Here is a 27807-nt window from a genome sequence, read left to right on the forward strand (position 1 = left end):
GGGCTCCGACAAATGCCCAGCCCTCAGGACCAGTGCAGAGGTAATTTTCCTACTTACTGTTCAAGGTATTTGGCAGTGTTACCTTTTTAAACAGGTTTTTGTTTTGTTTTACAACTATGAAAAAACTACTTGTTCATTTTCTGGAAATTTAGAGAAATACAGGAGAGTAAGAAAAAGTATCTTTTAGTTTTACTGTTCAGAGATATCAACTATTAACATTTCCTTCCAGTCTATTTTTTTTTACATAGTTGAGATCATATAGTATAGTATATGTACAGTTTTATACCCAGCTCTTTTCATTTCAAAGTATCACATAATCATTTTTTCATATTAAGGATAAATCATATAAACAGCTTTAAAAGTACTGCTTCCATGAGGTAGTGTGAACGAACTATTCCTGGCTGGTGCTCTTTTCCACCTTCCTCTTTGACTTTGGATTTGGCTCTCTCCCCGAAAACTTGTTTTTAATTTTTGTTTTCCTGTAGCTGGAACAGCGTTGGGTCTTGCGGTTGTGAACATCCTCCACACTATGAATCCTTCCCTTGTGATCCTCTCTGGAGTCCTAGCCAGTCACTATATCCACACTGTCAAAGACGTCATCCGCCAGCAAGCCTTGTCCTCGGTTCAGGACGTGGACGTGGTGGTTTCGGATTTGGTGGAACCTGCCCTGCTCGGCGCGGCCAGCATGGTTCTGGACTACACGACTCGCAGAATCTACTAGTCCTCCGAAGAGTGGACGTGGACCGAGATTCAAGAGCTCCTTGGCAGAATCAGGTTGTCTTCTAGATGAGCATTTCTTAAAAGGCAAATTTGGTATTTCAATTTATTTGGCAGGCGACTTTGGCAGAGTTTTTGCTTTTAGTCTCTTCCAGAGTCACTTTTCCCAACCCGTTTTTGTAGATGCTGCTCCTTGTGCGGTCATTTCAGCTCAAACCTTGTCACAATCTTCTGTGCCAAAAGGAGCTACAGTAGTAGCCGAGGAAGCCTTAGGACTCTGCTTACTAGATGTACCACTTAGACCTGCAGGCCTTGCTTGGGGTGTGACCTTGATACTGGAGTTTGGATTATTAATCCTTCCTCCTCTGACCCTAAGTTCAGAACACAGAAAGGGATCCAGTCAGGGAACAGAAGGAAATCTCACCATGAAGGGCTTAAGTAAAAACCTTTTTAAAGCAGTTTTATTGAGGTATTTTTTAAAGTGCACAACTTGGTTGAGTTTTGACATATATATACCTATGAAACCATGGCCACGATCAGGACATCAGGTGTATGTATCTCTCACCCCCAAACATTACTTGTTGAAAGATGTTATTTGCTATTACTCTCTCAGAATCTTGAGCAACTTTAGATCAGGGATCTGAATTACAGTGGCCTTAGTGACCTTGTCCTTATCTTCTTAAGGGCAGCTGAGAAGCCACTAGGACTTACAGCCTCTGAAAGATTAACCATCCCACAAGGATCGTTGCTACTGACAAGCAGACACCTCTCCCTTCAATAGCTTTTCATACTATGTTGAATATGACCCTGGAGTGTTGATTAAGGCAGTGTTTGTTGTGTGTCATACCTAGAGCCCACATCTGTGAAATCTGGATTCTGGCTAAATAAGATTCCACGCTCGAATTGGTGTCAAGATAACAAAGGCCAAGGTTCTTGCTATTAATTTCAACCTGGAAGAAATACTGATAGCCACCATTTATTAAGTGCCTACTGTGTGCCAGGCTCTGAACTTGGTGCTTCATATGCATTATTCTAAATTCTCACAACCAGTAAGGTAGGTGTTTTAATTCCCATTTTATAGAACCCCAAACTAAGTCAAGTGGTGTGCCTAAAGCCGCGTGGCTAATGAGTCTTAAAGACAGGGTTTGACCCGGGTCCCTCTGTGTTTTTTCTGCTAAGCCACACAAACCTCTCTTCATATCAAAAACTTCCAAAGTGCAAATATATTCTAATTTATTCCAGGCTACCAAGAGCTTTCACAAGAATATCTTATTAGCAAATGAATCGATTCATCCTTGACACTATCTCTCAGTGGTGAATTTAATAAAATATTCCTGTATGCTGTGGTAATTTTGCCAGTACAGTATTTGGTCTAGTGACAGGTTTTTATGGGTACTTTTAGATGACCTTAAAAAGGACATGCATATGTTTTTCAGATTGTTTATTATTTTAGGAAAACCTGAAGGTTTCTACAGCATTATTTCTGTGTTCACGTATAAAATGAAGGAATCAAGTTTGCATTTGAATTACTTCCTTCCTGGTGGGTTAATGTGAAAAGCTAGGTTGGCTGATTCTTAGAACTCTGTCAGCTCTGAAATAATCTCCAGGTCCTGGTTGATTCCTGGGAAGGAAGCTAGTTGGCTTGGCCATCAGTGTCTGGGGCAGGTCGGTATACCATGAAGGGGCATCAGCTGTTCTTTGATAAAACCTACAACCACTGCATACACCAGACAGTTGCACTGCTACCAAGTTTCATACCAAATATTTGGAAGGATGGTATTGAATCTAAAACCAAATCTTAGTTTTTATTAAATTCATGGAAAGGCTAATATATTCCAACATAATTATTACATATAGCTAAATGATCACATCTTAATTTATTTTAATATAAATATTTTTATTTTACTGTTCTGAGCCAAATTCTAAAAAAATAAATGTATTTCCTTGTGGAAATCCTGCCATTTCTGTATTTTGTTTTGTTCTTAATTAGCTCATTAGCTAAAAGCATTCCCCTTCCCAAAAGAGATTTGTTGTGCTCCTTACTTTCTGAAGGTCATATAACTTCTTTAAGGCATTTAATATTGATTTAACAACCACCCCACCAAAAAACTTTGTTAATAGAAAGCATTGTTATATAACTTTAAAATATATATTGCAAAATGATCACCACACTGTCTAGCTAATATCGTCACAATACATAGTTAAGAGTTTTTTTCCCTTGTTAAGATCTACTTTCATAGCAACTTTCAAATATGCCATATAGTATTATCAACTATAGTCGCCATGCTGTACATTACATCCCCATGACTTATAACTGGAAGTTTGTACCTTTTGACCCTCTTCACCCACTCCCCACCTCCCAACCCCCCACCTGTGGCAACCACCAATCTGTTCTCTCTGAGCTTGGTTTTGTTTTTTTAACATTCTACATATAAGTGAGATCATACGGTATTTGTCTTTCTCAGTCTGATTTATTTCACTTAGCATAATGCCCTCAAGGTCTAGCCATGTTTCACAAATGGCAAGATTTCATTTTTTTTCTAATGGCTGAATACTATTCTGTCATATATATTTACACATTTTATTTATCCATTCATCCACTGATGGACACTTAGGTTGTTTCCATTACCTTGGCTATGTAAATAATGCTGCATGTAAGAGTGCATATATATCTTTTTGAGTTAATGTTTGTGTTTTCTTCAGATAAATACCCAGAACTGGAATTGCTGGATCATATGGGAATTTCATTATAATTTTTTGAGGAACCTCCATTCTGTTTTCCATAGTGGCTGCACCAGTTTACATTCCCACCAGCAGTGCACAAGGGTTCCCTTTCTCCACCTCCTCTCCAACACTTATTTGTCTTTTTGATAACAGCTATTCTAAGAAATGTGAGGTGGTATCATTGTGGTTTTGATTTTCATTTTCCCTGGTGATTAGTGATGTTGAGCACCTTTTCATTTACCCACTGGCCAGCTGTTTGGCTTCTTTGGATAAATGTCTATTCAAATCCTCTTATTTTTAAATTGGATTGTTTTTATGCTATTGAGTTGTATGAATTCTTCACATATTTTGGATATGAACCCTTCACTGTATGTATGATTTGCAAATATTTTCTCCCTTTTAGTAGGCTGTCTTTTCGTTTTGTCGATGGTTTCTTTTGCTGTGCAGAAGCTTTTTAGTTTGATGTAGTCCCAGTTATTTTTGCTCTTGTTGCCTTTGCTTTTGGCATCAAATCCAAAAAAATCATCACAAGACTGATGTCAGGGAGCTTATACTGCCTGTGTCTTCTAGGATTTTTATGGTTTCAGGCCTTATAGTCAAGTCTTTAATCCATTTTGAGTTTATTAATTTTTCCAATCCATGAGCTTGGGGTCTGTCTTTAGTTTCTTTCATCGGTGTCTGATACTTTTCAGTGTACAGTTTTTTCACCTCCTTGGTTATACTTATTCCTAGGTGTTCTATTCTTTTTGATGTAATTGTAAACGGGACTGTTTTCTTCTCTTTCTGATAGTTCGTTATTAGTGTACAGAAATGCAACAAATTTCTGTATACTAATTTTGTATCTTACAACGTAATTCATTTATTAGTAGTTATTAGTAACAGGTTTTTGGTGGAGTCTTTAGGGTTTTTTTATATATAAAATCATGTAATCTGCAAATAGTGACAGTTTTATTTCTTCCTTTCCAACGTGGATGCCTTTTATTTTCTTGCCTAAGCGCTCTGGCTAGTACTTCCAATACTATGTTGAATCCATTTAAAATTTGACATAAAAATCAAAGTGGTCCCAAGAAAGAGGTTTGAAACTAAATACTGAGCACTCACTGAGTTTCTGAACCAACTCCTTCCTTTTTATGAAGCCCCATGTGAGTAATGTAGGCATTAGAAACAATCCAAAGCTACTACTGCCACCTCAAAACTTAAGAGGCTTACACGGTAATCATTTTCTCTCATGGTTTCTGTGGGTCAGGAATTTTGGAAAGGCTTTACCTGGCAATTATGACTCAGGGCATCAGATGCACGTGCAGTTAGACAGTGGCTGGAGCTGGAATAGGAGGTTGGAATAGGGCTGGCCATGCATCTCTCTTTGCTTGTAGTTTCCAGGTCTCTCCACGTTGGTTGATTTGGGCTTCCTCATAGCATGGTGGCTTCAGGATTGTAGAACTTTTTACATGGTGGCTCAAGGACTACCAGCTTGTGTGTTCCAACAAACCAGCCATAAGCTGTGTTGCCTTTTACAACCTAGCCTTGGATGCATATAGCATTACTTTTGTCATATTATCCAGTCACCTCTTGATTTCGAGAAAGTCAGACTTTACTGACATCTGATTAACGGCCACATCCACCCTCAAGAAGCCCATCCTGTGTGGGAGGCAAGACAAGTCCAAATGACACCAAGACAATATCAAAAGGTAAGCTGTTGCACGTAGAGGGCCATGGGAGCTCAGGGGAAAGGAAAGGCATTACGGAGGTGGCCTTTCAGCTAGTTCTTAAACCAGATTTCAACATTTTCAAGGGCATTAAGCAAGGCCCAGGAGCAACTAATGGTTGGTGAACAACAGCAAGTGATTGCTTGATTGCAAGCAGAGGTGGCTAAAGGGGAGGAATAGCAAAGAGGCCAGAAATGCGGGCCAGATCAAGGAATGCCCAACTAAGACGCTTGGAGAGGGGAAGGTAGGCAGAAAAGTAAATGTTCCTCTCCCTTCCAGACATAATTACCATAGGAGAGATGGTGGACTTTCCTTCTCGGCAATGGCAAGACCTACCCCTGCTCCACCTCCTGAATGTGGCATTACATCAATCTCCAACTTGGACTAGTATCAGGTAACCATTAGTAGCAGATTTCTGAAATACAGCTTTATCAGTCACTCGAACCATCACCTAAAATGTGACAGGTTCTGAGAGCAAATAATGAATGTGTTGATGCCTGAATGGAACACAGTCTCCTACAGGCACCTATTGTGTGGATCAGTGTGGTCCAGAACATTCTATGATGATGTAAATGTTCTATAATCTGCCCTGTGCAGTCCGAATGCTACCTAACTACGTGCGGCCACAGAGCATATGAAATGGAGCTAGGGGCTAGAATTGTATTTTTAATTCTGATTGACTTAAATAGCCACCTGTGGCTACTGTACTGGCCAGCAAGGTCTAGATGAAGGACTTGACAATAGAAATATTAGCAAAGTGCTAAGGATGGCACAGATCCCAGTGTGTGCTACAGGGATTCCGAGTTAATGGGGCCAGCCACATTCATGCCATCCTGACTCAGGTTTACTGGCTGAATCCAGAGGAGTGAGGGTCTCACTAGCTTTATTTCCCAGAGAGACCCCTGCTGAAATATACTATCCAAGATCCTACGGTAAGGGACCGTGACAAACAAGAGCCACCTGGGAGAAAATGTCTAGGGTGGTGTGGGGATTCAAAGCTCTATCTTTGGTGGGCAATAAGGGTTTAACTTTTAGCCAAGGAACTCCCTTTTCAATGGAAACTTCCACAGACTCCTACTATAGACAACAGACTCCTACTATAGACAATAGAAACTCAGAGCTATTTTAGTTCAAGGCAGGGGTTGGCACCCAGTGGCTGTGCCTCAGCCCTAGAAAGGATAAAAGGAAATTCCTCACCAACCTCACTCCCAACTGCAGCATATCTTGTGGTCAATAATGAAGCTTCATGTTTGTTTATTGTCTGAAACAGAAATTTATTCTCAGAGTAACGCACGAAAGCATAGGTTGAGGCTGCCATTGGGAGGCTTCCCCTCCCTTCCTCCGCCACCTCCCCTCCTCTTTGAATGCCAGGGACAACACAGTTGAAGGAAACATGCAATCACAAACAATGATCAACTCTAAAGACAAAAGGTTTGGTCCAAAAGAACTCAACATAATTAATCCAATTACCGTGAAGAGCTTCACTGAGTAGGATTAAGATATTGCAGATGTAGTGTTTCCACAGGGCGGCTCTTCAGTGCACCAGGGGGGCCTGCTTGAGGGAGATGAGGACAGAACGCATGCGGGAGACATCTTTGGCCTGCTTGCTGGACTTGGGGTTAAAGTCACACAGCCGGGCCACCCGCTCCCACTCAGTGCCTGGGGACGACTCTTCAATGTCATTTACAAAGGCTTCTTCTGCTGCCCTGGAAGCAACAAAAGATGTTGGTTTAATGTAAAATCCTTGGTAGCTACCTGGCAGCTGCCCTGTTATGAAAGCAACTGCCTCTTTATGCCTGACTTGATGGCATTCTGGTTTTCCAAAGAGTAACAGCCCCTGGCCCAGGTCAGACTCGGGAGCATACACATGGCCAGCTTTCCTAGGCACAGGGGGCCCGGACTGCTGTGTAAAATGTTGGAATACAGGTGTTTGGTTCAGGACTCACTCTCTCTGTTGATACAGAGAATTTAAAAAGCCAGTCCTTAGCCAGCTACTCACCGCCTTCATTAGCAAGGGCAAAGCAGCAGGCTGGCCAAGAACTTGAACAGCAGTTTATGTTGGGCTGTACTGAGTTTCAAGTAAATTTAGAGACCTCCAAAGAAGTCCACAGGTCACTGCACAATAGCCTCTGGATTTATTCCTAAGGCTGGAGAGAAATAGGGCAGCTCAAAAGGAATTCAAGACAAAGCTCCCATGCTAGCAGGCACTAGAGACTAAAGCCATTCTGGAAGGGGTTTGTTAGGACATTCTCCTCAGCCAAAAGTTTGCCATTTTCCCTCCAGCCGGGTACCATGGGCCTCTTGGGGCACTCTGGCAGGGGTGGGCGCCCAATGGCTGAGAGCCAAGCAGTGTGAACTGCTTTTTGGTAGGATGCTGCTCCAACATTTTTTCACACCAAGGTCAGCCCATCCCCAGTTGGGAGCTAACTTGTAAGAGCTACAGCCTAAAAGGACAATGCTAAGAGGAGGGAAGACACACTACTTCATCTACTCCAACAGGCATCACAGGCAAAGCGAAAGCAATGGAGATGACTGGTCTGTGGGGACAGAGGGGTGGCACTCTCACAGGGATGGCCGTGGCAAACACCGCTGAAGCCCAGAGCCACTACAACACTGCGACTTCATGGCACACACAGGGGCAGTGAGAAAGGTTTACTTAACTGTTCTAGGCTGTAGCAAGGATGGTTTATGTTTGTGCTTAAAGGTGAAGAGAAGAAAAGAAGAAAAACTTTAGGTCAGATACAGAAAATGAGAATGAGCTCAATGCAGATGGTCAGTAAGCTAGACATGCCCTTGCCACTCTGTACTCTTGGGGACGTGCGGCTGGCTTTGCTGGGCCACCCTGCTGCCCAGCAAACCCAGACTTGACTTTTCCAGTCTCCATTTCTACTCCAGAGAGAATGTGCAAAAAGTAAATCCAACACCACCTGTAAGTCCAGCATTTCACAAGTCTCATTGCAAATGCACCCACGGGCCCAGGAAACCCAGCTCTATCTCCTAACGGGATGAAGGGCTCAAGGTCATGCACCGTAAGAGGCTCTACAGACCTGAGCCTGTTGTCTAGTCTTCCCACAAGTTCCTCACTTCCTTCATTCCACCCTCATCTCCCTTACATCAAAAGGCTAGTCCTAATTTTCAAGGAGGAAACAAGCAATTCAGCAATACTGCTTTGACAACAGAAATCCTTAAACCAAAACAAAACAACACTTTTCCAGAGAGGTTGCAGTTTTCTTTAGGAGGAAAAGCCACAGTGGCCTGTGTCATACAGCTCTGGCTATCTCGACCTCAAAGCTGGGGGTCTCTTTATGCCAGAGTGGGGGGCAGGGCATCAGAAGCTGGCCACTAAACAACAATTTCTGGTAGGAGACCACAGAGGAACAATTACAGACCCCACGGGAGACTGCCGCCTCTGCTGACTCTTCTGCCCCAACCCCACATTCTTCAAAGGAACCCAGTGTAGAAAATGCTGCTTGCACTGGTTCCTAACCCAGGGCTTCTTCCCCCTCCCCAGGTGGGGACACTCCCCCTTCCCACCTGGGGCAGGGAGGCAGCAGTGGCAGCAGCAACAAGAGGTCAGAGCCCTCCCCAGTCCCAAAGCCTTCCCAGACGAGATCACGAATGACTCACATTTTGAAAGTGAATTAGCTTCCTTCCCTCCAAACCCCAAAATGAAAAATGGCAACCAGAGTTGCAGGGAGTCGTGGTTCTGTGAGACAATCAATGGAACATTCCCGCAGCTTATCAACTCTTAGGCAGCCCCCACAGTGCCAGTTTGAAATAATTTTAAAAGCAAAGCAACTTGTGACATAAAAGGAGCATTAACTATAAACAAAAAGTAGGAACAATCAAGACAAGAAAAGGAATTAGTTTTGCAACATACACATAACCAATCACGTCAGCGAAGGGTTGTTTGTAGAAAGCTTCATCTGCCACCCTAGACAGCAAGAGGTCCAAAAGGCAGGCAAGCAGGCAGGAAAAAAGAGAGAACATTGAGAAGCAGAAACATCTCAAATCCACAATAGAGGCACGACTGTGCTCTGGGGAGCTGCTCCCAAGGCTCCATCCTAACTGAGTGAGGCTTCCAGCACCAGACACTCCAGCAGGTGAGGCTTCCTACTGGCCTTCCCCGCAGGATTCTCCAGGGTAAGTGCTGCCAGCTTCATCCCCAGGCCTTACCCCAGCAACCACCAGCATTTCCTAGGTACCCACTTATGGGCTGAGCCCTCTGATAGACGTTGTGTCCATTTCATCCTCAACCCCAAACAACCCAGGACGCTGAGTGTTCTCCCCGCACTTTACAGATGACGTGATAGGGAAGGGAGGCCTCGAGATGAAGCAACCTGTTTGGCAACAAGTAGCAACAGGGGTGGCAGAACTCACAACCAAGGCGGTCTGGCTCTTTTCACTGTAAGTTACTGCTGCTCCCCAGCTGGTGTGCGCTCAGGAGGCCACGCCTCCTTCCCGCCAGCCTCAGTAAACACCACGGGGCACAAACGCTGCCAGACGCCAGGAACGCTAGGGCCCAAAGCCAGCTTAATCTTGGATTATCCGACTACTGCTTCCCCACACTGACTAGCTGGGACCAACTGCCAGTATCCTGGGAACATAGATGGTCATTTCAAAATGCCCACCTTTGAAAAAAGAGGAGCTGGAGGCAAGCAGTGAGAAGACCTGCAGACAAGGGTCCTGGCTCTGGCGTACTGTGTGTCCCTGAACACAACCGCCAGTCCGCTCAGTCCTCGACTGCTTTGACAACGTACAGCCCAGAAGCCAGAACTTCATCCCCCCTTCACTCTCACATGGGAATGGACCAAAATGGCAACTCTGGGACAAGAAGGAAAGGGGGGCAAGCTGGGTGGACAAGTTCACAAAGCAGGGGACAGGCTGAATCCCTGGGCCCAGCCAGCCCCCCTCATCCAGCATGGGTGGGCAGGGAACCTCCCTCAATGAGTCTTACCCTCTCCTTTGCCCAGTGGGTTTGGGGCACAGGAGTGGGAGGAACCCTTTAAGGACAGTCATGCCTGGTCATTAACCTAAGCTCCCATATTTATTTGAAGGGAAATTCTAGTAATTTTATTTTTAAACTCACATACCCTTGCTTCTCTCCCATTCTGGTTTATACATAGGAGGTGTTTTGTGGAAATTTAAAGAAAGCAAAAAGAACAGCCTGATTGTAACTCCAAATAAGTCAGCAGGAAAACAGAGTAGTTTGTGGGCACAATGAGTGGGAGGGAAAGGAAAGGCAGGCCAGCTTGTAAACCCATAATCCTTTTAGTTTACACACAGGGCTAAACCTAGTCAATTTCAACTTGTGCTTGCCTCTGCTGGGAGAGAATAAAGGTTTAATGACTCTTGTTCAAAGCATTACTGAGACAACAAAAGCTTGCTGTCAGGCTTTTGCTCCTTTGCAGCTAGCCCGAGAGGAAGGAGCTGTTGGTGACAGGACAGCACAGCTCCATCGAGGCTACAGCCCCAGAACAAAAGGGAAACCACACACGAAAACTCAGCTGGCCCTTCCACCTACTTAGTGCGGACTGAAAGCAGCAATCCTCAGTGAAGGCAGGAAGGGGACTCCACACCTGGAGGGTCAGCCTGGTTTTACCAAGTACTTCGGAGCAGATGCACGGCCTGAGGCAACTCGCCAAGGTAAATAGGGCCTCACAGGGTTCCTGCACCAAGCACCCATCCATCCTTCTTTAGAAATCTGAACTTGCATCTGGGGGAAATCACCCTGAATGAGCACAGGATTAAGGAACCTGGACCTGTCAGCACTTCAAACTGACCACAATCTCACAGCAGAAGCCCCGGCAGCTAACGCTACTACCCTCAGCAACTCAACCCCGACCAGAGGGCCGCCCCACCATACTTGTCACAAAACTTCAAATGGAACCTGACAGGCACACATGCCCCATAGGAAGGTGGCCAGGACAGAGGCTCGAGGCAGTGACAGAACCAAGAATGGGCAACGGGAGACAGGTAGTCGAAGGCTGCTGCACAAACAGTCCATCTGTTCTGCCGTAGCCGCCCCACGACAGCAGAAACTGTCTGGCAAAGAGGTTAGCTCCCTCTCTTCTGGCAGATTTCCACTTAAGAGCTGCCAGAGACAAGGGTACTTAAACCCACTCCTGCCTCTGAGAACAAGGACCCAAGCCTCTTTACCATGAAAATTACAAACAGCCCCAGGCCGAGTCTAACCTATCTTTTACACTTAAGTGGGTGGAGTGACTATGAAGTGAAAGCCAGTTCCCAGTCTCCAGTCTCACAGGGGAAGCAAGCCCATTGGCCTGTGCCCAGGTGAGCAGTGCTGCCCCCATCTCTCTTTCTGAGCTGCTTCCAAGTGGACTCTGAGCACGGAGCATTTAAAGACCACAGCTGCTGGTCGGTGGTGAAGGAGAATGACACTGTTTACTCCCTACAACTACTTAACCTTCAGTAAGTGAGTAAATTCTGAAAAGAGCATTTTTAAAAAGTCAACTCAAGATTTTCTTAGACACAGATAATAAGCACCCAGAGAACCCTTAATTCTGAAGTCACTGTGTTGGAAAATCTTGGCTACCTAATGACGAAACACACATCCCTACTACTGGACCCTTTGGGGAGCAGCCCTCAGAGGCAGGGGATGCGACATGACTGAGTCTATAATCACCTCCAAAGTACTAAGATCCTGGAATAGTCCTGAAAGTGGCCTTTCATTCCAGGGTTACATTTTTTACACGTGGACTTGATCCCGTGAGATGACACTTCCTTCTGCAGAATCATACCATTACAGGCAGTGCATACTAACCAAACTCTCAGCTGCAGAGCTAGACTCACTACAACTAGTGTGGCAAAAAAAACAGGCTGAATTACTCACAAGATCCAAGAGACTTGTAACCCTTACGTTTCAAGTATATTTTTGAAAACCTGCAAAGACATTTCACACTAAAAGACGCGGCAGCCGAAAACCTACACTGGCTGGTGGAAACGGACCTGATTTTGTCTTGGCAAACGAGCTGTTCTAGAAGCAGTACGGACTGACCTGTTATTCGCTTTCGTCTTCTGTAGCTGCTCGTCCTGCCTCGCATACCACTCATCCAGCTCCTTTATTGCTTTTTCTTTCCACTCTGCTTCCTGCTTCCGAGAATTGGCATCTTTGAAGGGAAGGAAAAGAAAGACGATACAAATGAGGCGAAATGCAAATTGAAGTCCGCTTCACCGTGTATTTGGGCTTATTAATCTCATGCTGTGTGCAGGCGCGTGTGTGTGTTGGAGGGAGAACACTCGGGAGGGAAGATAAAATTCTCTTTTCCCTGATTGTATGTCCAGCTCTCGATCTCAGCAATTCTATCCAAAGTGTTTCACCACCATTTATCCCAGTCCACCTACACGTTAGTGGATCACTAGTTTGGGGTTTTTTTTTTGAGGTGGGGGAGAGGTGGAAATACTGACTTTTAATTTTAAAAAAGGCTTTTGGGACACCAACTGGGGAAAAAGCAATTACAGGTGATTCTTTAATGATGCTGCCAGTTCAGGGTGGACTATTCATATTAAATAATCTTTTAATAAAATCTCCTCACAAACTATATTCCACACAGGTTGGACAATTAATGGTAGATGCACATCTATGAAGCAAGGAGCTATGAGAAAAATTATCAGAGGTAGAGATGATTCCAGAAGCAGGAAACAGTAGGGTATAGATGGAATTGAGGGGAGCACAAAATATCTACTCCCGCTTAGGCCACAGAGCGAGTCTGTGGCAGAGCTAGGGCAGAACTAAAGGAGAAACTCCAATGCGGAGAACTGTGGGGGGAGAGGTGAGGGTCGTCATTAACAGCTATCCAAAAGGTTCTAGGTGAGAGAGAAAAAGCACACCTAGCAGGTGTGCCAGATTGGGTTCTCACCCACAAAGTTTCTCAGGACTAAATACGAGTTTCCCTAAGATACTAAAAGAAACTTGTCAGTAAATGGTAGAGAGAAGGAAATACAGGTCATACTTTTGCCACAGTTGACACCGGAAGTCACCCTAATACCTAAACTTTAAGCACATTCTTAAGGATGTCCTCTCTGGCAGGTGTTTTACAGACATCTCATTTAATCTTTACAACAATCCCAAGAAGGTAAACTAGTCCCATATTCAGCAGTGAGAAAAGCTACAGCTCCGCAAGTTTGAGTAACGTTCGCAAAGGTTATAATAAGTGGCAGAGCCAAGATGCACACCCAGGTCTGACTCTAAAGCTCACACATTCTTACTTCACTGTGCTGCCTCCAAAGAGAGGGACAAGGGACGGAAAGGGAGGCAGGCCCAGCAACAGTCACAGATGTGACCAGCAGATGGGCATCAGTGATCCAGAGCCCAACCTGTAATGAGTGTCCTTGAGGAGCAAAGTACAAAGCAAACAACTTCTTGAAGGGAAGAAAGTAAGCATTCAGGGGCAATTTTAGGGCCTTTGCAAGAAAGGTCTTGTAGTAACAACCTGCAGAAGACTTTGTAACTACTAGAAATAACCTAGTAGCAGCTAGAAACTCCCGCAAACTTTCAGATTATAAAGAACTTTTTACCCTGTTATCTAACTTATCAGAAGGTGACATACTGGCTCAGGAGGAGAATTATTTCACTCAAATTTTCCACTGATGACTCAAGTATACACAGTAAACTTGTGATGTGTGTCTGTCCATGGCATTAAGTGTATGTGGAATGGAGGGTGCTGTGATGCAGGGAGAGATGCTGTGGGCCGATGGTGCCCTGTGGACAAGAAACTGAAAAAACTTTAAAGAATAAGGTCTCCTTTTCAGGAGTTGTGAAATTACTTCCAAAGAATTACTTTTTGATTGGAGAGTATTTTCTTTCTGTATAGTCTAATGATCATTTTACTGCATAAAATAGTTCCTTTAAATCGTCTTCTTTTATAAATTTATGAAGTGACACTGGCAATAAGAATTTAGAATTCTTAAACACTTAGCTTGATGGAACAAAGATCCAAGCTGTAATACAGCGTCTCTGAATCTGGGAGGGAGAAGGGAGAGGAGAGGGTGAAAAATCCTCTTAGAGAGCAGGGTACACTGACAGCTGTCTTCTCTGGCCATACGCATTAATGTTCACAGAAAATTATTGGAAAACGTAGCACACAGCTAAGCTTAAGACCATGGACATTGCTTCTCTATTTTTAGCATCTTGCACTTTCTCACAGTTCTTGCAACAGAAAAATGTGAAACTGCAGAAACACCTAATTCACGGACCAGTTTAATTCGATTCTACTGGAATGCGAGGCCAAATGTTTGACTTCCCTCAGGAAGGCAACATGAGTTAAGAAAATAGCACTTCATGGAATATTCCCAAAGGGCCCAATTTGATAACTGACAAAGAAAATGATATTTTTCCAGACACCAAAGTGTATGCTCCTCCACGGAGAAGACAACTTTGCTAAACTTTGGGGAAAGAGAAAAGATAAAGCTGGGTTCTGCATCATGAAAAAGACTCCAGTAGTACTAATACCTGCTAAGTCTTGCCTCTAAGTCTACTCAGAAGAGATGCTCAAAGAAGAACAAGCAAGGACCAAGGCTGTCTGCACCATGAATACCTATCTTCATCTTTCTAAAGCTGCACTATCCAGTACAGTGGCTACTAGCCTCATGTGGCCATTTAAATTTATTAAAATTAAATAAAATTTAAAACTCAGTTTCTCAGACATAATAGCCACATACAGTTAGTGGCTACCATACAGAACAGCACAGATATAGAACATTTCCATCATCAAAGAAACTACTATTGGATACTGCTGTAAAGGTTAAACGTAAGTGTGCCCTCTGTTCTGAAAGCCACAGAAACTGGGCTGGAGAGACACTAATGGGCTGTATTATCTGGGTCAATTCCTTTCCTATTTCTAGGTGTCCTTTCCTATTTCTACACCATCTAAGTCATGTTTTCACTAGTTCAGCGATTCTCAAGAAGGAATAATAATGCTGACACTGTGGTAACATAGAAGCATGTTGCTATTTCTAGTTGTACAATAAAATATTTAGGCATGATGTATGTGGTGGTGTCTATATCTTAAAGTGAATCAGGAAAAAAATTATGTGTATATTCACAATACACATATAAATGTATGCACATGTTGAGTGTATAAAACATACACATACATGCCTCATTTATACAAAGACAACCCAATATGGCAAAATGTTCATTACTGAATCTGGAGGAAGGGGCACACGTTTGTTTTACTCTATTCTGTGTCTGAAATTTTAATTAAAAATTGAGAAAAGAATACCCTCTGGATAACACACCCCCCCCCACCTCTGCCACACCTTTCCAACCCACGTGTACAGATACCAAGTCTCTTCCGATCTTGACCAACAGCTGACACTCCATGGAGAAGGCTCTTCAGCAAAGGCCAGGCTGGCTAGCACTGATTCTCAGGCTCAGCCTGCCCCTCAAGATGGCGTACACTAAATGCGATGCGGCTGAAGGGATGGGTATAGATTCTGAAGCAGAGCAGACTTAAGCTGAAATTCTGACTCCACCACTTACAGCCGTGGTGATCCAAAAACTTACTCTTCCTCTGATCCTCACTTTCCTCACCCATAAAAAGTAAAAACTTACAGGAATATTAGGGTAAGAAAACCAAATTGTACATATTACCTAACATCTTTCACATTTTCCTCTCAAGCATTACTTTAAATCCAGCCTTCAAATGGTAAATGGACTGTGCAGTCCCTCACATGGATATGCTACCTTCAGGTTTACAAAGCACTCTCATAAATACCATCTCAGACTACCCTTGGGGTTAATAACACTGATCTTACTTCACAGATGAAACAGATTCTGTAAGGTTTGAGCAACCAAGTGCCCACAGCTGATAAGTTACCGCTGGGCCTGGAGCCCAGTCTTTCACTCCAAGTCCAAGGCTCTTTCCACAGCACCACTCTGCCCTTCCTGAGAGGAGAGATGCACTGTGGCTCTCCGGGCTGCCCGAATCCCCACACAGCGGCCTGTGATTAAGCATCTCCATGTGGTGGCCTTGTGACCTTGTTGGGAAAGATACCTTCCCCAAAACTGTACAAGAACATTATGGCTAATTCATGTTAAAAAGGGATAAAAGTAGAGTCAAGGTCAACTATTCCACTGAAAACAGATACCCAAAGACAGAAAGGGATTCCTTACCAAGGGCTTCCAAGCGTTCCGTTTGCTCTTCTCTCCATTTACGGATACTTTCAGGCTCTGACTGCAATCGATCCACTTGTGAAATAGCTGCATAACTGTCTGTTGGCCCATTACTCTCCTTAACACAAAACACAGTTGTGCTCTATCAGTACCAAAACCTCCTCCCAGAAATGCGCTTCACCCAAGTTAGAACCGCTGTTTATGTGCAACACTGATGGCTGTGGTAAATGTAAAGGATTACCTTACGAGCACCACCACCACCTTACGTGCCAATAGGGAGCTTTCAACATTATGCATTCAATCCTTGCAATCCACAAGGGAGCCTGAGTAGTTCTTATCCTGTTAATAAATGGGACTTGAGTGGGAGATGGGAAAGCTGGGGAAGTGAGTAATGGACTTACTAGGAAACAGTGTGATCAGTTTTATTTTCCTTACTTGACACAGAGATTGTGATATCTTCAAAGTAACAAAGGTAAATACACAGCACGGCAAGGCCTAGAATCTGACACTTCTAAATGTTATTATACAATACAGGGAAAAGTACACTTCATACCACCTAATCAAAATATAGTGAATTCTAGGAAAAAGAGAGTCCAAAAGAAAATGTATAGTTACTACAGTCACACCAAAGAAAATAAAAAGGCAGGCCAATGTGAGTCACAGCGTATGGGGAGGGGAGGGAGACACACAGGTTCTTTATAGTGGTTAAGATTTGGAAGCTAATAAATAAATTGATAAAGATTCAAAAAGAATCTAATCTTTATAGAATTATCTCACCTACTGAACTAGGGAATATTACCAGCTTAACCAGACTATAAACAAAGATGGAAAGAAAATTATTTACAGTAGTATTTATTAGTAACTAACTTATTGTTAGTACTTTCCATGTTTCAGCCACATAAAAGCTTTATCTCCCAAACACCTTACAAGTCAAATTTTTATTCCCATGTCAGCAGTTGGGGGATTAAACTGAGGCGCAGAGAAATGACATGTCCAAATTCACAGCTAGCAAGGGATAAAGCCAGGACTGAACCCCATTCCATCTCACTCTAAAGACCAAGCTCTAAACCAGGGACTGGAAACTATAGCCAGCTCAGCCACCTGTTTTTGTAATTAAATTTTACTGAAACAGAGCTATGCCCATTCGTTTACATACTGTCTACAGATGCCTTCATGTTACAGCAACAGAATAGGTTGACAGAGACCTTATGACCCACAAAGCTTAAAATGTTTACTATCTGGTCCTTTACAGCAAAAGTTAGTCCACCTTTGGCTTAAACCAATTAGACTAATCTCATCCTTCCTGACAGTTAACTGGTTGAAGGGTGGGCAGAAACCCAGGCAGAAGCAAAGCACCACGCTATTTCCCCAGGCTACAGTGATTACTTCCATCTGGTCAAGAGGGAAACACAGGACTTTTGAGTGGTTGGGAGAAACCTCCATGTTGTTCTAGATAGTATGACATGCACATGTGAGACCCGGAAGTGCTGTAGCCATTCTGCCACGTGAAAGAGTATAAAACTGCACACTCAGCTGGCAGAACCAGAGTCCTAGAGGAACTGAGTCGGAATCCAGGTCCGAGGACCCCTAGCCTATCTCAGAGTTCTTTCAATTATATGAGCTAGTGAATTCTCTCTATTTAAGCCAATGCAAGTTGGGCTGGTGACCAAAAACTCAGTGATACAGAGGGAAAATAATGGTAGTTGTCACAAATACCAGCCACCCCCCACCCTCAAGACAATCTAAAAGCTGAAAAGTTCCAATGCTGCCCCACCACATACTACCTTTGTTACTTTTAGACTCCTGGTTTAACCTCTGTATGCCTCAGTTTATTCATCTGTAAATGGGAATAACAATAGTTCAGGTCCCTCAGATTGTTGTGAGAATTAAAGAAAATTCAATATAAACAGTGCTTGACACTACATGGCACAGTGTTTAAATCAGCCACCGGGGCTTCCCTAATGGCACAGTGGTTGAGAGTCTGCCTGCCGATGCAGGGGACACGGGTTCGTGCCCCGGTCCAGGAAGATCCCACATGCCGTGGAGAGGCTAGGCCCGTGAGCCATGGCCGCTGAGCCTGTGCGTCCGGAGCCTGTGCTCTGCTGCGGGAGAGGCCACAACAGTGAGAGGCCCGTGTACCGCAAAAAAAAAAAAAAAAATCAGCCACCACTGCCACTGCCACCACCACTGCCATCATCATGAAGGGTCATTTCTTGAGAATAAAGTTGGTAACACTAGGGTCAGGTCAATCACATTTTAAAAGACTACTCTATCAATGTTACCTCTCTTCAAATCCTTCCACTTTGGCAGGTAACATACCAGTAACTAATACATCCAGGAAAGTCAAAGGAGTGGGATCCTTTCCAGGTCAGTCAATTCAAATCACAGGAAAGGAAGACTCTCAACACTATCATGCATCATAATCAGAGTACTCTGTACCTGGTAGTATTCGCCATTCATGATTCCTTCAACAGCATCTGCAAGACATAAGATTTCAATCTGTCAATCAGGGCTGGTCATATGCTGGGCCAAAGGGTTACAGAGTATGACACAGTGCTGTAAGTACTCTAAGTTACTATCCCTGTGCTAGGTACCAGATAAACAATGGACAACTTTCTATTTAATGAAATCAAGATGTGCTTACACAAATGACTTCACCAAAATGTGGACAAATCTGTCCAAAAGCTTTTGATAATTGTCTTCTGGCTTAGAGATAACACTTAGAAGCCCGGCAGAAGAGCCTCACAGAGCAACAGTTTCTCTATCAAAGTTCTAAAGAAGGCAAAGGATAAGGGTGGCCTGGAATCCTTCACAGCGAGCAGAGATATGCAGCTTCATATTTAAACCAAGGTGCTTTCTTGGGGTCAGGACTCTCCATCCTTTGGCTAGAACAGGTTTGGCACCTGAGGGTCTACACTTGCGACTTCTTACTAATTCCTCTAGTCTACTTGGAATTAGTCCAGAACAGTAAGCTTTGGGCATACCAAATTAAATTAGTGTTTTCAAGGATGCAAGTTACAAAAACTCAAATTGTATACAATCTGATCTTATTGGCACAATTAATTGTTCATGAGCTAAATGAGAAAGTCCATCTCAGAAATATGAAAAATGTCTAAGACTCAGATTATCAATCCATACAGTTCAAAATGGTGGTCCACAGGCTGAACATATTTTATTTAAAATACAAAGCACTAAATCAGGAAATTTCACAAAATCAGGATTCCCAGTGTGTGTGTGTGGGTGTGCAGACAGAAGATCTGGCAACACTGGGCCTGCATTCCTAAATGAAGGCAGGCTTTACGTGCAGCATGCTCTGGACAATTTGCCAGTCCCCACTAGCCCCATTTTTTTTTTTTAACCCATTCTGTGTGTCACTAATTCAGTTACCTGACTGGCCCAATAAGCATGTGTTTCTAACCCATGCCCTGACCCAACAGCCGCCACTGATACAGCCTGTACCAGGCTGCACACCAGCCCTTTGGAGTGGCTGCTCTGCCTCCCCTTGAAAGCTTCAATACAGGCACCATAAAAATGCAGCGTCCACCTACATATTCTACGTATTCTCTATCTGTTGGCTGACCCGTATTTACTGCCTACTATGTAGGACTTACAGTATTTTGTCCAATTGTTTTCAAACTATGATGACCATGTTATTGCATGGGATGGGAGAGGGAAGAGGAGAAAAGAGATGAACCTAAAAGATATAAGAACCCAAGTAGTAAAAGGAATGCAGAGCAGCTAGTGTGGGCCACCATCACAAGGCCCTCAGAAACATCAGAGGTTTTCCTAGAAGCCAGAGGCAGGGTGCTCTCAGTTGCATTCTTTCCTTTGAACAGGCAAAGATTTCATCAAACCACTCCAGTTTTCTTGGTTCCTAACTAATTAAACCCAACTTGAACCGCCTATTTTCCAAATCAACCTCGTTCTCTTGCTTCTCCCAACTACCCTCCTCTTAGCTTTGGGAGTACTGAAAACTTTCATTTCCCCAGCATGCCTCCCTGATACCAAAACATTGTTTTAAAAAAAAGGAAAATGGAGACAGAAGAAAATGCCACATAATTTCATTACTCAGCCTATTGGTTTCTATTTTTTTACTTTATCTAATGCATACACATAAAATTTCTTCCCGCAAAATGACTCCTATAACAGATGCTTTTTAGTAATCCATTCATCTATATCATTAAATTCTCAACTTTTTTAGTATGAAAACACCTACTACTTACTGCTTCCAATGTGCCAGGCACAATGTTAAACACTTTCTATACATTAAGTTTAATCCTCACAACAAATCTGTATGTATCAGCACTTCACAAACGACCTTAAAATACATGTAGGGTTGGTTCCTTGAGAGGTAAGTAAGGTGTTCTTGAAGGGGCAGATAATAATAACAGTATTTTCACTCTTAAATTTATTTTTTATGTTTAAGATATGTAAGAAAAACATTAAATGCATGTATCATGAGATAATCAGCATTTAAAAAGTGGTGCAATACCTGGGCAAGCAAGAAGTCAGAGGAAGGATCATCAGATAACCTGAGGCATGAAGACAAACCACAGGATCTAAGCACTTACCAACCCATCACAGCTCTGATCCATGTTTCACTTGCTGGTTATCTATCAATCATTTCAACATATTTCTCGTACTTTTCTTAATTTCCTTACTTGTTTTACTCCTATGCTTTATTTATAAAAGTACAAAAATGAGTTTCTTGTAGTTTTTGTTAGTGGCTTTTTTCTACTTTAAGCTGTTTCTGTGCCACCTATCCCTATCATTTTTAAAATATTCTATCAAGTTTTGAAAATGTAAATTTAGCAAAAAACTAATAAAAGTATTTGCAGGGGGCATATTCAATCCTTCCTCAGCAATAAATTTCTTGACATAGAACTGATGGATCACAGAATATATATTCTAAAGACCTCTAAACACCAGACATTTGCTCCCTTTGGTCCACCATTTGTATTTCCAGCATCGCCACGAGTGCCCCATTTTTCAGACCTTCATTGCTACTAGAGACTGAGTTTTAGCGTGTTTTAAAATTTTTGCTAATCTGATAGCAGGAAAAAAACCCTTCAGGTGGCTTTGTTGTGCCAGTCTTCTGTGGGTGATCACCTGACATTTGATTTTCTTCTTTACTAAACTGCCTGAGTTTTGCCCATTTTTCTGCAATCTTTTGACTTCTAAGTATTCTTTCTGTATTATTTGTTTTCTCACATTGCAAATATTTTCCCCATTATCTTTCTGTATGGTTTACAATAGTTAATGCCTAGAACTACTTAACTTGTATGAGACACTATCAGGTTTTTTTTCCTTTATGATTTCTCTGTCTGCATTTATGATGAAGGCCTTTCCTACTCTAAGATAAACATTCACTTTTCTTCTGGTACTTAAAAAAGAAAAAAAAAGCCTCTCTTTAATCCACCTGGAATTTATTTTTTTTGAGTAAAATTTAAAAAGTGAGATACGGGACACGGGTTCGAGCCCTGGTCCGGGAAGATCCCACATGCTGCGGAGCAACTAAGCCCATGTGCCACAACTACTGAGCCTGCGCTCTAGAGCCCGAGAGCCACAACTGCTGAAGCCCGCATGCCTAGAGCCCATGCTCCACAACAAGAGAAGCCACCACAATAAGAAGCCTGTGCACCGCAACAAAGAGTAGCCCCTGCTCACCACAACTAGAGAAAGCCCATGTGCAGCAACGAAGACCCAACGCAGCCATAAATAAGTAAGTAAATACTATTTTAAAAAGTGAGATAATTTTAAATCTTCGGGCCTACAATGGCTAGTCTGGCCAGGCCTACGTTTTGGTTAATATATTACAACTAACACACCAACTATCCAGTTAATATTTATTTCAACCCAGGGCCACTGTCAGTAGGAGAGACCTTGGTCACTACCCCAGACACAACATCAGAAGCAATTCTCATCCCATAGCTCTTTCTAAGTCGCATGTTGCCTGTCCTTTAGGTCTGAAGACTCATCCAGACTCACTGGCAAGTGCTTTGAGCTTTTATTAGTTACTGTACTACTGTACTGACATTCAACTGGCTCAAATCAAAGGATCATCTGTTGCTATAGAAACATGTAGAAGAAAGGCCACGCAGGGCCTTGATTTATTAGGACAACTAAGCTAACCAACTTGATGCCCCAGAAGGAAACTTTCTAGGGCATCTCTAGAACTCCAGACACAAACAAGGGCCAGAATAAGTTTCCAGAGATGAAAGACTCTTTATCCCAAACCCACCTTCAACTTCCCATGTTCCCCAACCAATGGAAGTCAAGCAGACCTGGGTCTGAATTCCTGTGGAGTCATGCATTAGCTTGCCACTTTAGGAACCTGGCTTAACTTCCACAACCATCAGTTCTCACCTGAAACAGGATGACACTACCACTCTGCCTGCAGTTACTGCATGGATCTGAAAGTACACAGAGAACCTGGGGCACAGCAAATGTGCAGTATCACTAAGGATCATGCATGCAATTTCCCCGAACTTCCCTCTGCTACCAAGAAAATTACTCTCCACCTCCAGAAAGCTTTCCTTTATGTACCTCTCTTCCTTTGATGAGTGCCTCACTGCCATACTCTCTCAGTAGCTCCTTAATCACCTCTCTTAGCCTCCTCCATCCTCAGCCCTCATGATTGAGGGCTTTTCCTCGGCTCTAGACTCGAGCTGCCTCTTTCCTGACCGTTTGTTCTTACTCAGTATCCCCAAGCCACTTCACTCAGCTGGTTACCTCCCACCTCTAAACTAATGTTCTTCTCCGGATGTCCTAACAACTGAGGGCGCCATCCAAGGCTCAGGCCTAGCCCCTCCTCCATGGGAGTCTTCCCCAAGGCTGGGAGAGTTTAGGTATGTTCCTCTCTCCTCTCTCCTGCCTATATATCTCTGTACGGTAACACATCAGATACAGAGCTCCCTCGTAAAAGCTGTGTCTTCAGCACACCCCAAAGCCTATAGGCTTTGTAACACCTTTCTCACCTCACTCCCAAGTAATAATAGGCAGAGACTGTGTGTAGTCATAACATACCAGGTTCTGTGTGTAAGCACTTTATGGGTGCTCTCCAATATAATCCTAGCAATCCTGTGTGGTGAGTATCCGCACCTTTTACAGAGAAGAAAACTGAGGCAGGGCAGTGGCAGCGATGGTTATGTAAGTTGTCTGAGACCACAAAGCTAAACTCACATTCAAGCAGTCTAGGACAGCACAGAATCTTAACCCCTAGAGAGAGAGAAGAAAAGAGAAAAAGAAAGAAGATAAAGTGTCCAACTAGTGCTCTAATCCTCAAAGGAAGTGCTGAGCATTGCACTATTTTTTTTCTGACCACTGCACTATTACCAACCTCAACTACACTGTCAGAGATCTGGCTTTAAGTCACTAAATGCTTAGTTCACTAAGAAAGTCCTTCCTAGGAACTAAGTCAGCAATTATCCCTTCCTTCCCTTTGCTGAAAGCTTGATGCAGAAGGGATCTGTGTGTCCAGCTCTATTCTTTCCCTTTTACCCCTCCCATCACCAAGATCTGCTGGTTCTATACAGGACCCCTGTACCTGACATTTTTGCACATTCCTTTGTACCTACTGTGTGCCGGACACCCTGCTAGGCACCAGGGATACAACAGTGAGCAAGAGTCAACACTGTCCTTCAATCAGGACAGTCTTCTATGAGTCCTGATACCCCCAACTGTCCTCCCCAGGGCAACCACAACTGCCTTTCAGAAATGACAATCTCTTATCCCACGCCACCCCTGCTTAAACAACTGCAACAGACTATGGCACAGTCTAAGGTGGGGGGACTTGGCGCTCAGCTATTAACTTGCCCTTTTTTCTTAAGCAAGTCGTTTCTCTGCAGGACTCAGTTTTCTCCTTCTATTCAATGAGTGAGATAAACGAAGGATCTAAAAATATTACCATTCTCAGGCAAATGCTGAAGACCTCCCGACAACAACAAAGAAACCCTAATCACCTAAAGCCAAATTCATTTTCCGGCCACAGCCTAGTTCAGCCCAACCTGCTTGCTATAAATTGCATTTTCAGGTATACTACCCATTCTCCTGTAGATTCTTATTGGGCAACTGATTTGCTCAGGAGGCAGCATGATGTAGTATAAAAATTCAGGCTGCAAACTAGCGGTCTCCCCACCCCCACTCCCCAAATAGGTTCTGCTTGGCTGAAGACTTGAGATTTTGGAGTCCGAACGGTTTTACGAAGACCACTCACTACTCTAGTGCACCAAAGCCGCAGTCTCCAATACTCCTTATTACCTCACAGCCCGCATGTTTCTCTCATTTATGTTACCTGCCTGGCCCCTTAAGGTCTGAGTTTAGGGTAGCATAAACACCTCTATCTGTCCCACCTGTACCTTGTTCTCCCTTAGCTGGAAAGTTTTTTAAAGAAATGAAAAGCCGCGTCCCGTTTCTTCTAGCTCATTTCCTACTTCCCTATACGATTAAAAAGGTCTCTTAGACTCATCCTTTCCTCCTACCGCCACAATCCAAAGCACTGCACACAGGTAAGGCATTCAGAAGTCAGACTGGCAGCCTGCCACGTGCTCGCTTTCTCTTTTTTGCTGGAGCTTGGCTGGGGAAAGGCCACACTACTTTTTCCCTTCACCTCATAGAAGACCGATCCAGGCTAATCTCGGGTTCTGCTTAGGCAACACTGCCTACCAAAGCTCTTCCCAGAGGAAGGAGAGCTCCAGAAGTCCTAGCAGTGATACCTTCCACAAGCGGTAAAACTCTTGCCCTCTTTGGCCACAGTTTCTCCAGGGCTAGACCATCTTTCTCGCGTTCCCTATTCATTCCTCCTTCCCCCACCCCAACATTCTGTACACCTTAAGTGCTGAAACACTGAACTGCATTGCCATTTTCGTTTCTGTCTCGAAAACGATACCACGATTCTTTTTTTTTTTTCCCGGCCTTCCTTCCTACTAACTGGTCTGTGTTAGGCTCAGACTGGCCTGTAAGTCTGGCCAAAGTGCGCCAATGCGGCTGTGCCTCTGAGGCCAGGCTCAAGGCACAGCAAATGCTCAATGAAAGATACCTGCATTGAACGGGCTTCTTCGGGCTCCTCAGCTTATCCTATTTTCTTGACTTTTTCCCCCGCCCGTGCCCGGGAGCGCTCAAACACATTCACAGAACGGACCAGGCTTGCCGAGCCTGCGTTTCTGCATGACTGAGCCGGGGTCCCGTTTCCTTTTTGCTTCACCTCTCGCTCAGCGAGATACAAGACTTACACGGAGCTTCTCAGACCCGCTCCGGGCCGAGTTTCCGGGCAAGTGCTCCCGCCCCGAACGCGCCCGCACTCACCCGGACCCCCCGGCGGCTCGCCGTGCGGCTGGGGCCCGTGGGCGCCGCCGTCCAGGATAGCGAAGGCCTCGTCGTTCTCTATGCCCGCAATCTCGCTCTCCTGCTGCGCCAAAAAGGCCGCGGCAGGGTCCTCTTCGCCGGCCACTCCGTTCCCCAGCGCGGGGCCGCTAGCGTGGGCGCCGAACGGATCTAACTCAGCCATGGCGGGCAGTTCAACAGCACGGTCACCGACGTTGAGAGACACACCAACCGACCAGCCAACTCCGCGCCCGGCAGCGGCCGCTGTGGTGGCGACGGATATCAAGCGGGAGGAGGGAGAAGACGGAAACGGAAACCCTGCCCCAATATCCGGTCGGTCTGGGCTGTGTTGGAGAGCCGAAAAGGTAATAACCAATCAGAGGACAGAAGTGGTTCAAGAGCTAACCAATCAGCCGGAGGAGGGTTGGGCCCCCGAGTGAAGCTCGTGACTCGGGAAACACCTGCGAGGAGGGTGCCGAGGACGGCCGGCCCCCGGCAGGCGGAAGTGCTGCGTGACTTAAAGCAGCTTTGCCTGACCCGCCTTTGTGGCTGGACCGACCCGGGACCGCCACCTCACAGAGGACTCTGAACCGGGAAGTGAGGTGAAGTTAGGGCGGCGATGATTGGCCGATTGCAGAAGAGTCAAGCCACTTAGGCTTTCTGAATCTCAGTTTCCTCATTTGTAAAATGGGAACAAGAATACTGCACTATCTCCCTCCCAGGATTACTGGGAAAACTGACTCCTTTTACGGCTGTGTACTGGCTTTCTAAAAAAATTTTTGTTAACCCATTGACCCAGTCTGGGTTGTTTTCTCCCCTAGAGCCGCCTGACTTAAATGTAATCAATTCAAATACACTCTGACATTTCTCCCCTATAGTATTGTTATAAAAAGGCGAATATATCTCCTTATACAAAGCCCTTTTGCAGCCAGTACTCTTTTCAGAGCTCGACAGAAGTTTCTAGGGCTGAAAAATTCCTTAAGGATCATCGGGTTCGTGGGGAAGCTGAGGCCCCCATGAGGGGTCAGTCCCACAGGGAGTCAGTGGCCAAGAGGAAACCCTGGTCTCCTGGGCAATCCCGAATGGTACTAGCCACAACATCTTATATGTGCGCACCCTTCCCACCTAAGGACAGCAGGAACTTGCTTAGAAAACAAAGTGCTGTCAGTATTTCTTTTAAATCAGGGACATGTTAATAACATGGCTAGTTAATTTTGTCTACACCCTAGGGAGGATAATCCAGTGATTCCAGTTTCTCGTGCTCATGTTGAGGAGGGGCTTATCCACTGGCCAAAAGAAGGACCTTTCTCCACCACCACCACCCTAAAAAGTCGAAAACAGAAACAAACCAAAAGAACCAGCCAGAGGTCAAAGTTGCCTCCAGAGGTAGTCAGCAAGGGACAAGAAAGTGGGTCCTAAAAATATACACTAATCTTTGTTGACACAAAAGGGTAATTGCTTCCTTAAAGCATGTATTTACCTTTAAAGTCGTTTAAAGTATGAAGTGTAGGAAAGTTTTGAAGAAAATCATTTAAGAAATTTAAAATTTTAGGGCCTGCACCTGACTCAGTTTCCCCCCTCTTTTTGTTTTAATGCTCATCCCTAACATAAATGGACTCATCCCTAACAGAAATTGGCAACAATGCATGAAGTAGTTTCACATTCCTCTTCTCTTTGAAACAATATATCCTGCCCCTGTTAGGAGGATAAGGGACGGGGACTACCCTGAGAGGGCCCAAGGAAGACAACTTTTGGTTGCTCACAGCAGTAGTAGCTGAGGGACAGAGAGCATTCTCTCGGGGGCAAGCGCATAACTCTGGGGAAGCTGTCCTGAGAGTCACTTGCTAGAGGGGGCACCATCTCTCATCATGCAAAATCAGCAAGTGTTTATTCACTCAAAATTGAGGAAATCAGCTCGTCGTTTAGGGATGACTTCACAGGGGAGGTGGCTTGGAGTTCAGTTATGATATTTGGGTAAGGTTTAGAAGAGTTACTCCTGGCGCCCTAATGTTACAATTGTGCAAGGTTTCATAGCTTGGCATGTCTGGGGGACAGAGAGTAAATTAGTTTGGCTGGGCCTGAAGGGCTTAAGTAGAGGAATAATTGAAGGTAAATATGGAGACATATGCTGGGGTCTTGAATGCAGTCCATGCTAAAGAGGCTTATTAGCAATAGGAAATTATGGAAGCTTCCAGAAAAAGG

At 44.2% G+C, this 27807-nt stretch overlaps 2 protein-coding genes and 1 long non-coding RNA gene across 6 annotated transcripts in view; 2 read left to right on the forward strand and 1 right to left on the reverse strand.

The window, feature by feature from the left end:
* GNE (glucosamine (UDP-N-acetyl)-2-epimerase/N-acetylmannosamine kinase) overlaps positions 1 to 2782 on the forward strand; it is a 103226-nt gene extending 100444 nt beyond the window's left edge. For 2 of the 3 annotated variants that reach the window (XM_060154824.1, XM_060154826.1), the window contains one exon: positions 486 to 2782. In XM_060154824.1, coding sequence (XP_060010807.1) covers positions 486 to 721 — 236 coding nt within the window. In that variant the 3' untranslated portion in view covers positions 722 to 2782. The remainder of the gene's footprint in view (positions 1 to 485) is intronic. The other variant, XM_060154825.1, reaches the window with a different exon arrangement.
* A 584-nt stretch (positions 2783 to 3366) lies between these two features.
* On the forward strand, positions 3367 to 15154 carry LOC132523526 (uncharacterized). Its single transcript, XR_009541553.1, has 2 exons — positions 3367 to 5541; positions 14315 to 15154. It is a non-coding gene; the product is annotated as an uncharacterized LOC132523526 (long non-coding RNA).
* Positions 6397 to 25908, reverse strand: CLTA (clathrin light chain A). 2 transcript variants are annotated; one of them, XM_060154838.1, is made up of 6 exons: positions 25588 to 25908; positions 18724 to 18761; positions 16285 to 16402; positions 12166 to 12277; positions 7809 to 7844; positions 6397 to 6853 (listed from the first exon to the last, which is right to left on the reverse strand). In XM_060154838.1, the coding sequence occupies exons 1-6, from the start codon at positions 25787 to 25789 to the stop codon at positions 6682 to 6684; spliced, it is 678 nt and encodes a 225-aa protein (XP_060010821.1). In that variant the 5' UTR covers positions 25790 to 25908; the 3' UTR covers positions 6397 to 6681. The 2 variants fall into 2 exon arrangements, with proteins under 2 accessions (XP_060010821.1, XP_060010822.1); XM_060154839.1 differs by lacking the exon at positions 7809 to 7844 and having other exon boundaries at positions 25588 to 25906.
* Between the last annotated feature and the right edge of the window lie 1899 nt (positions 25909 to 27807).

The sequence above is a fragment of the Lagenorhynchus albirostris genome, chromosome 7 (assembly GCF_949774975.1).
Source record: "Lagenorhynchus albirostris chromosome 7, mLagAlb1.1, whole genome shotgun sequence".
In the NCBI taxonomy this organism is placed as follows: Eukaryota; Metazoa; Chordata; class Mammalia; order Artiodactyla; family Delphinidae; genus Lagenorhynchus; species Lagenorhynchus albirostris.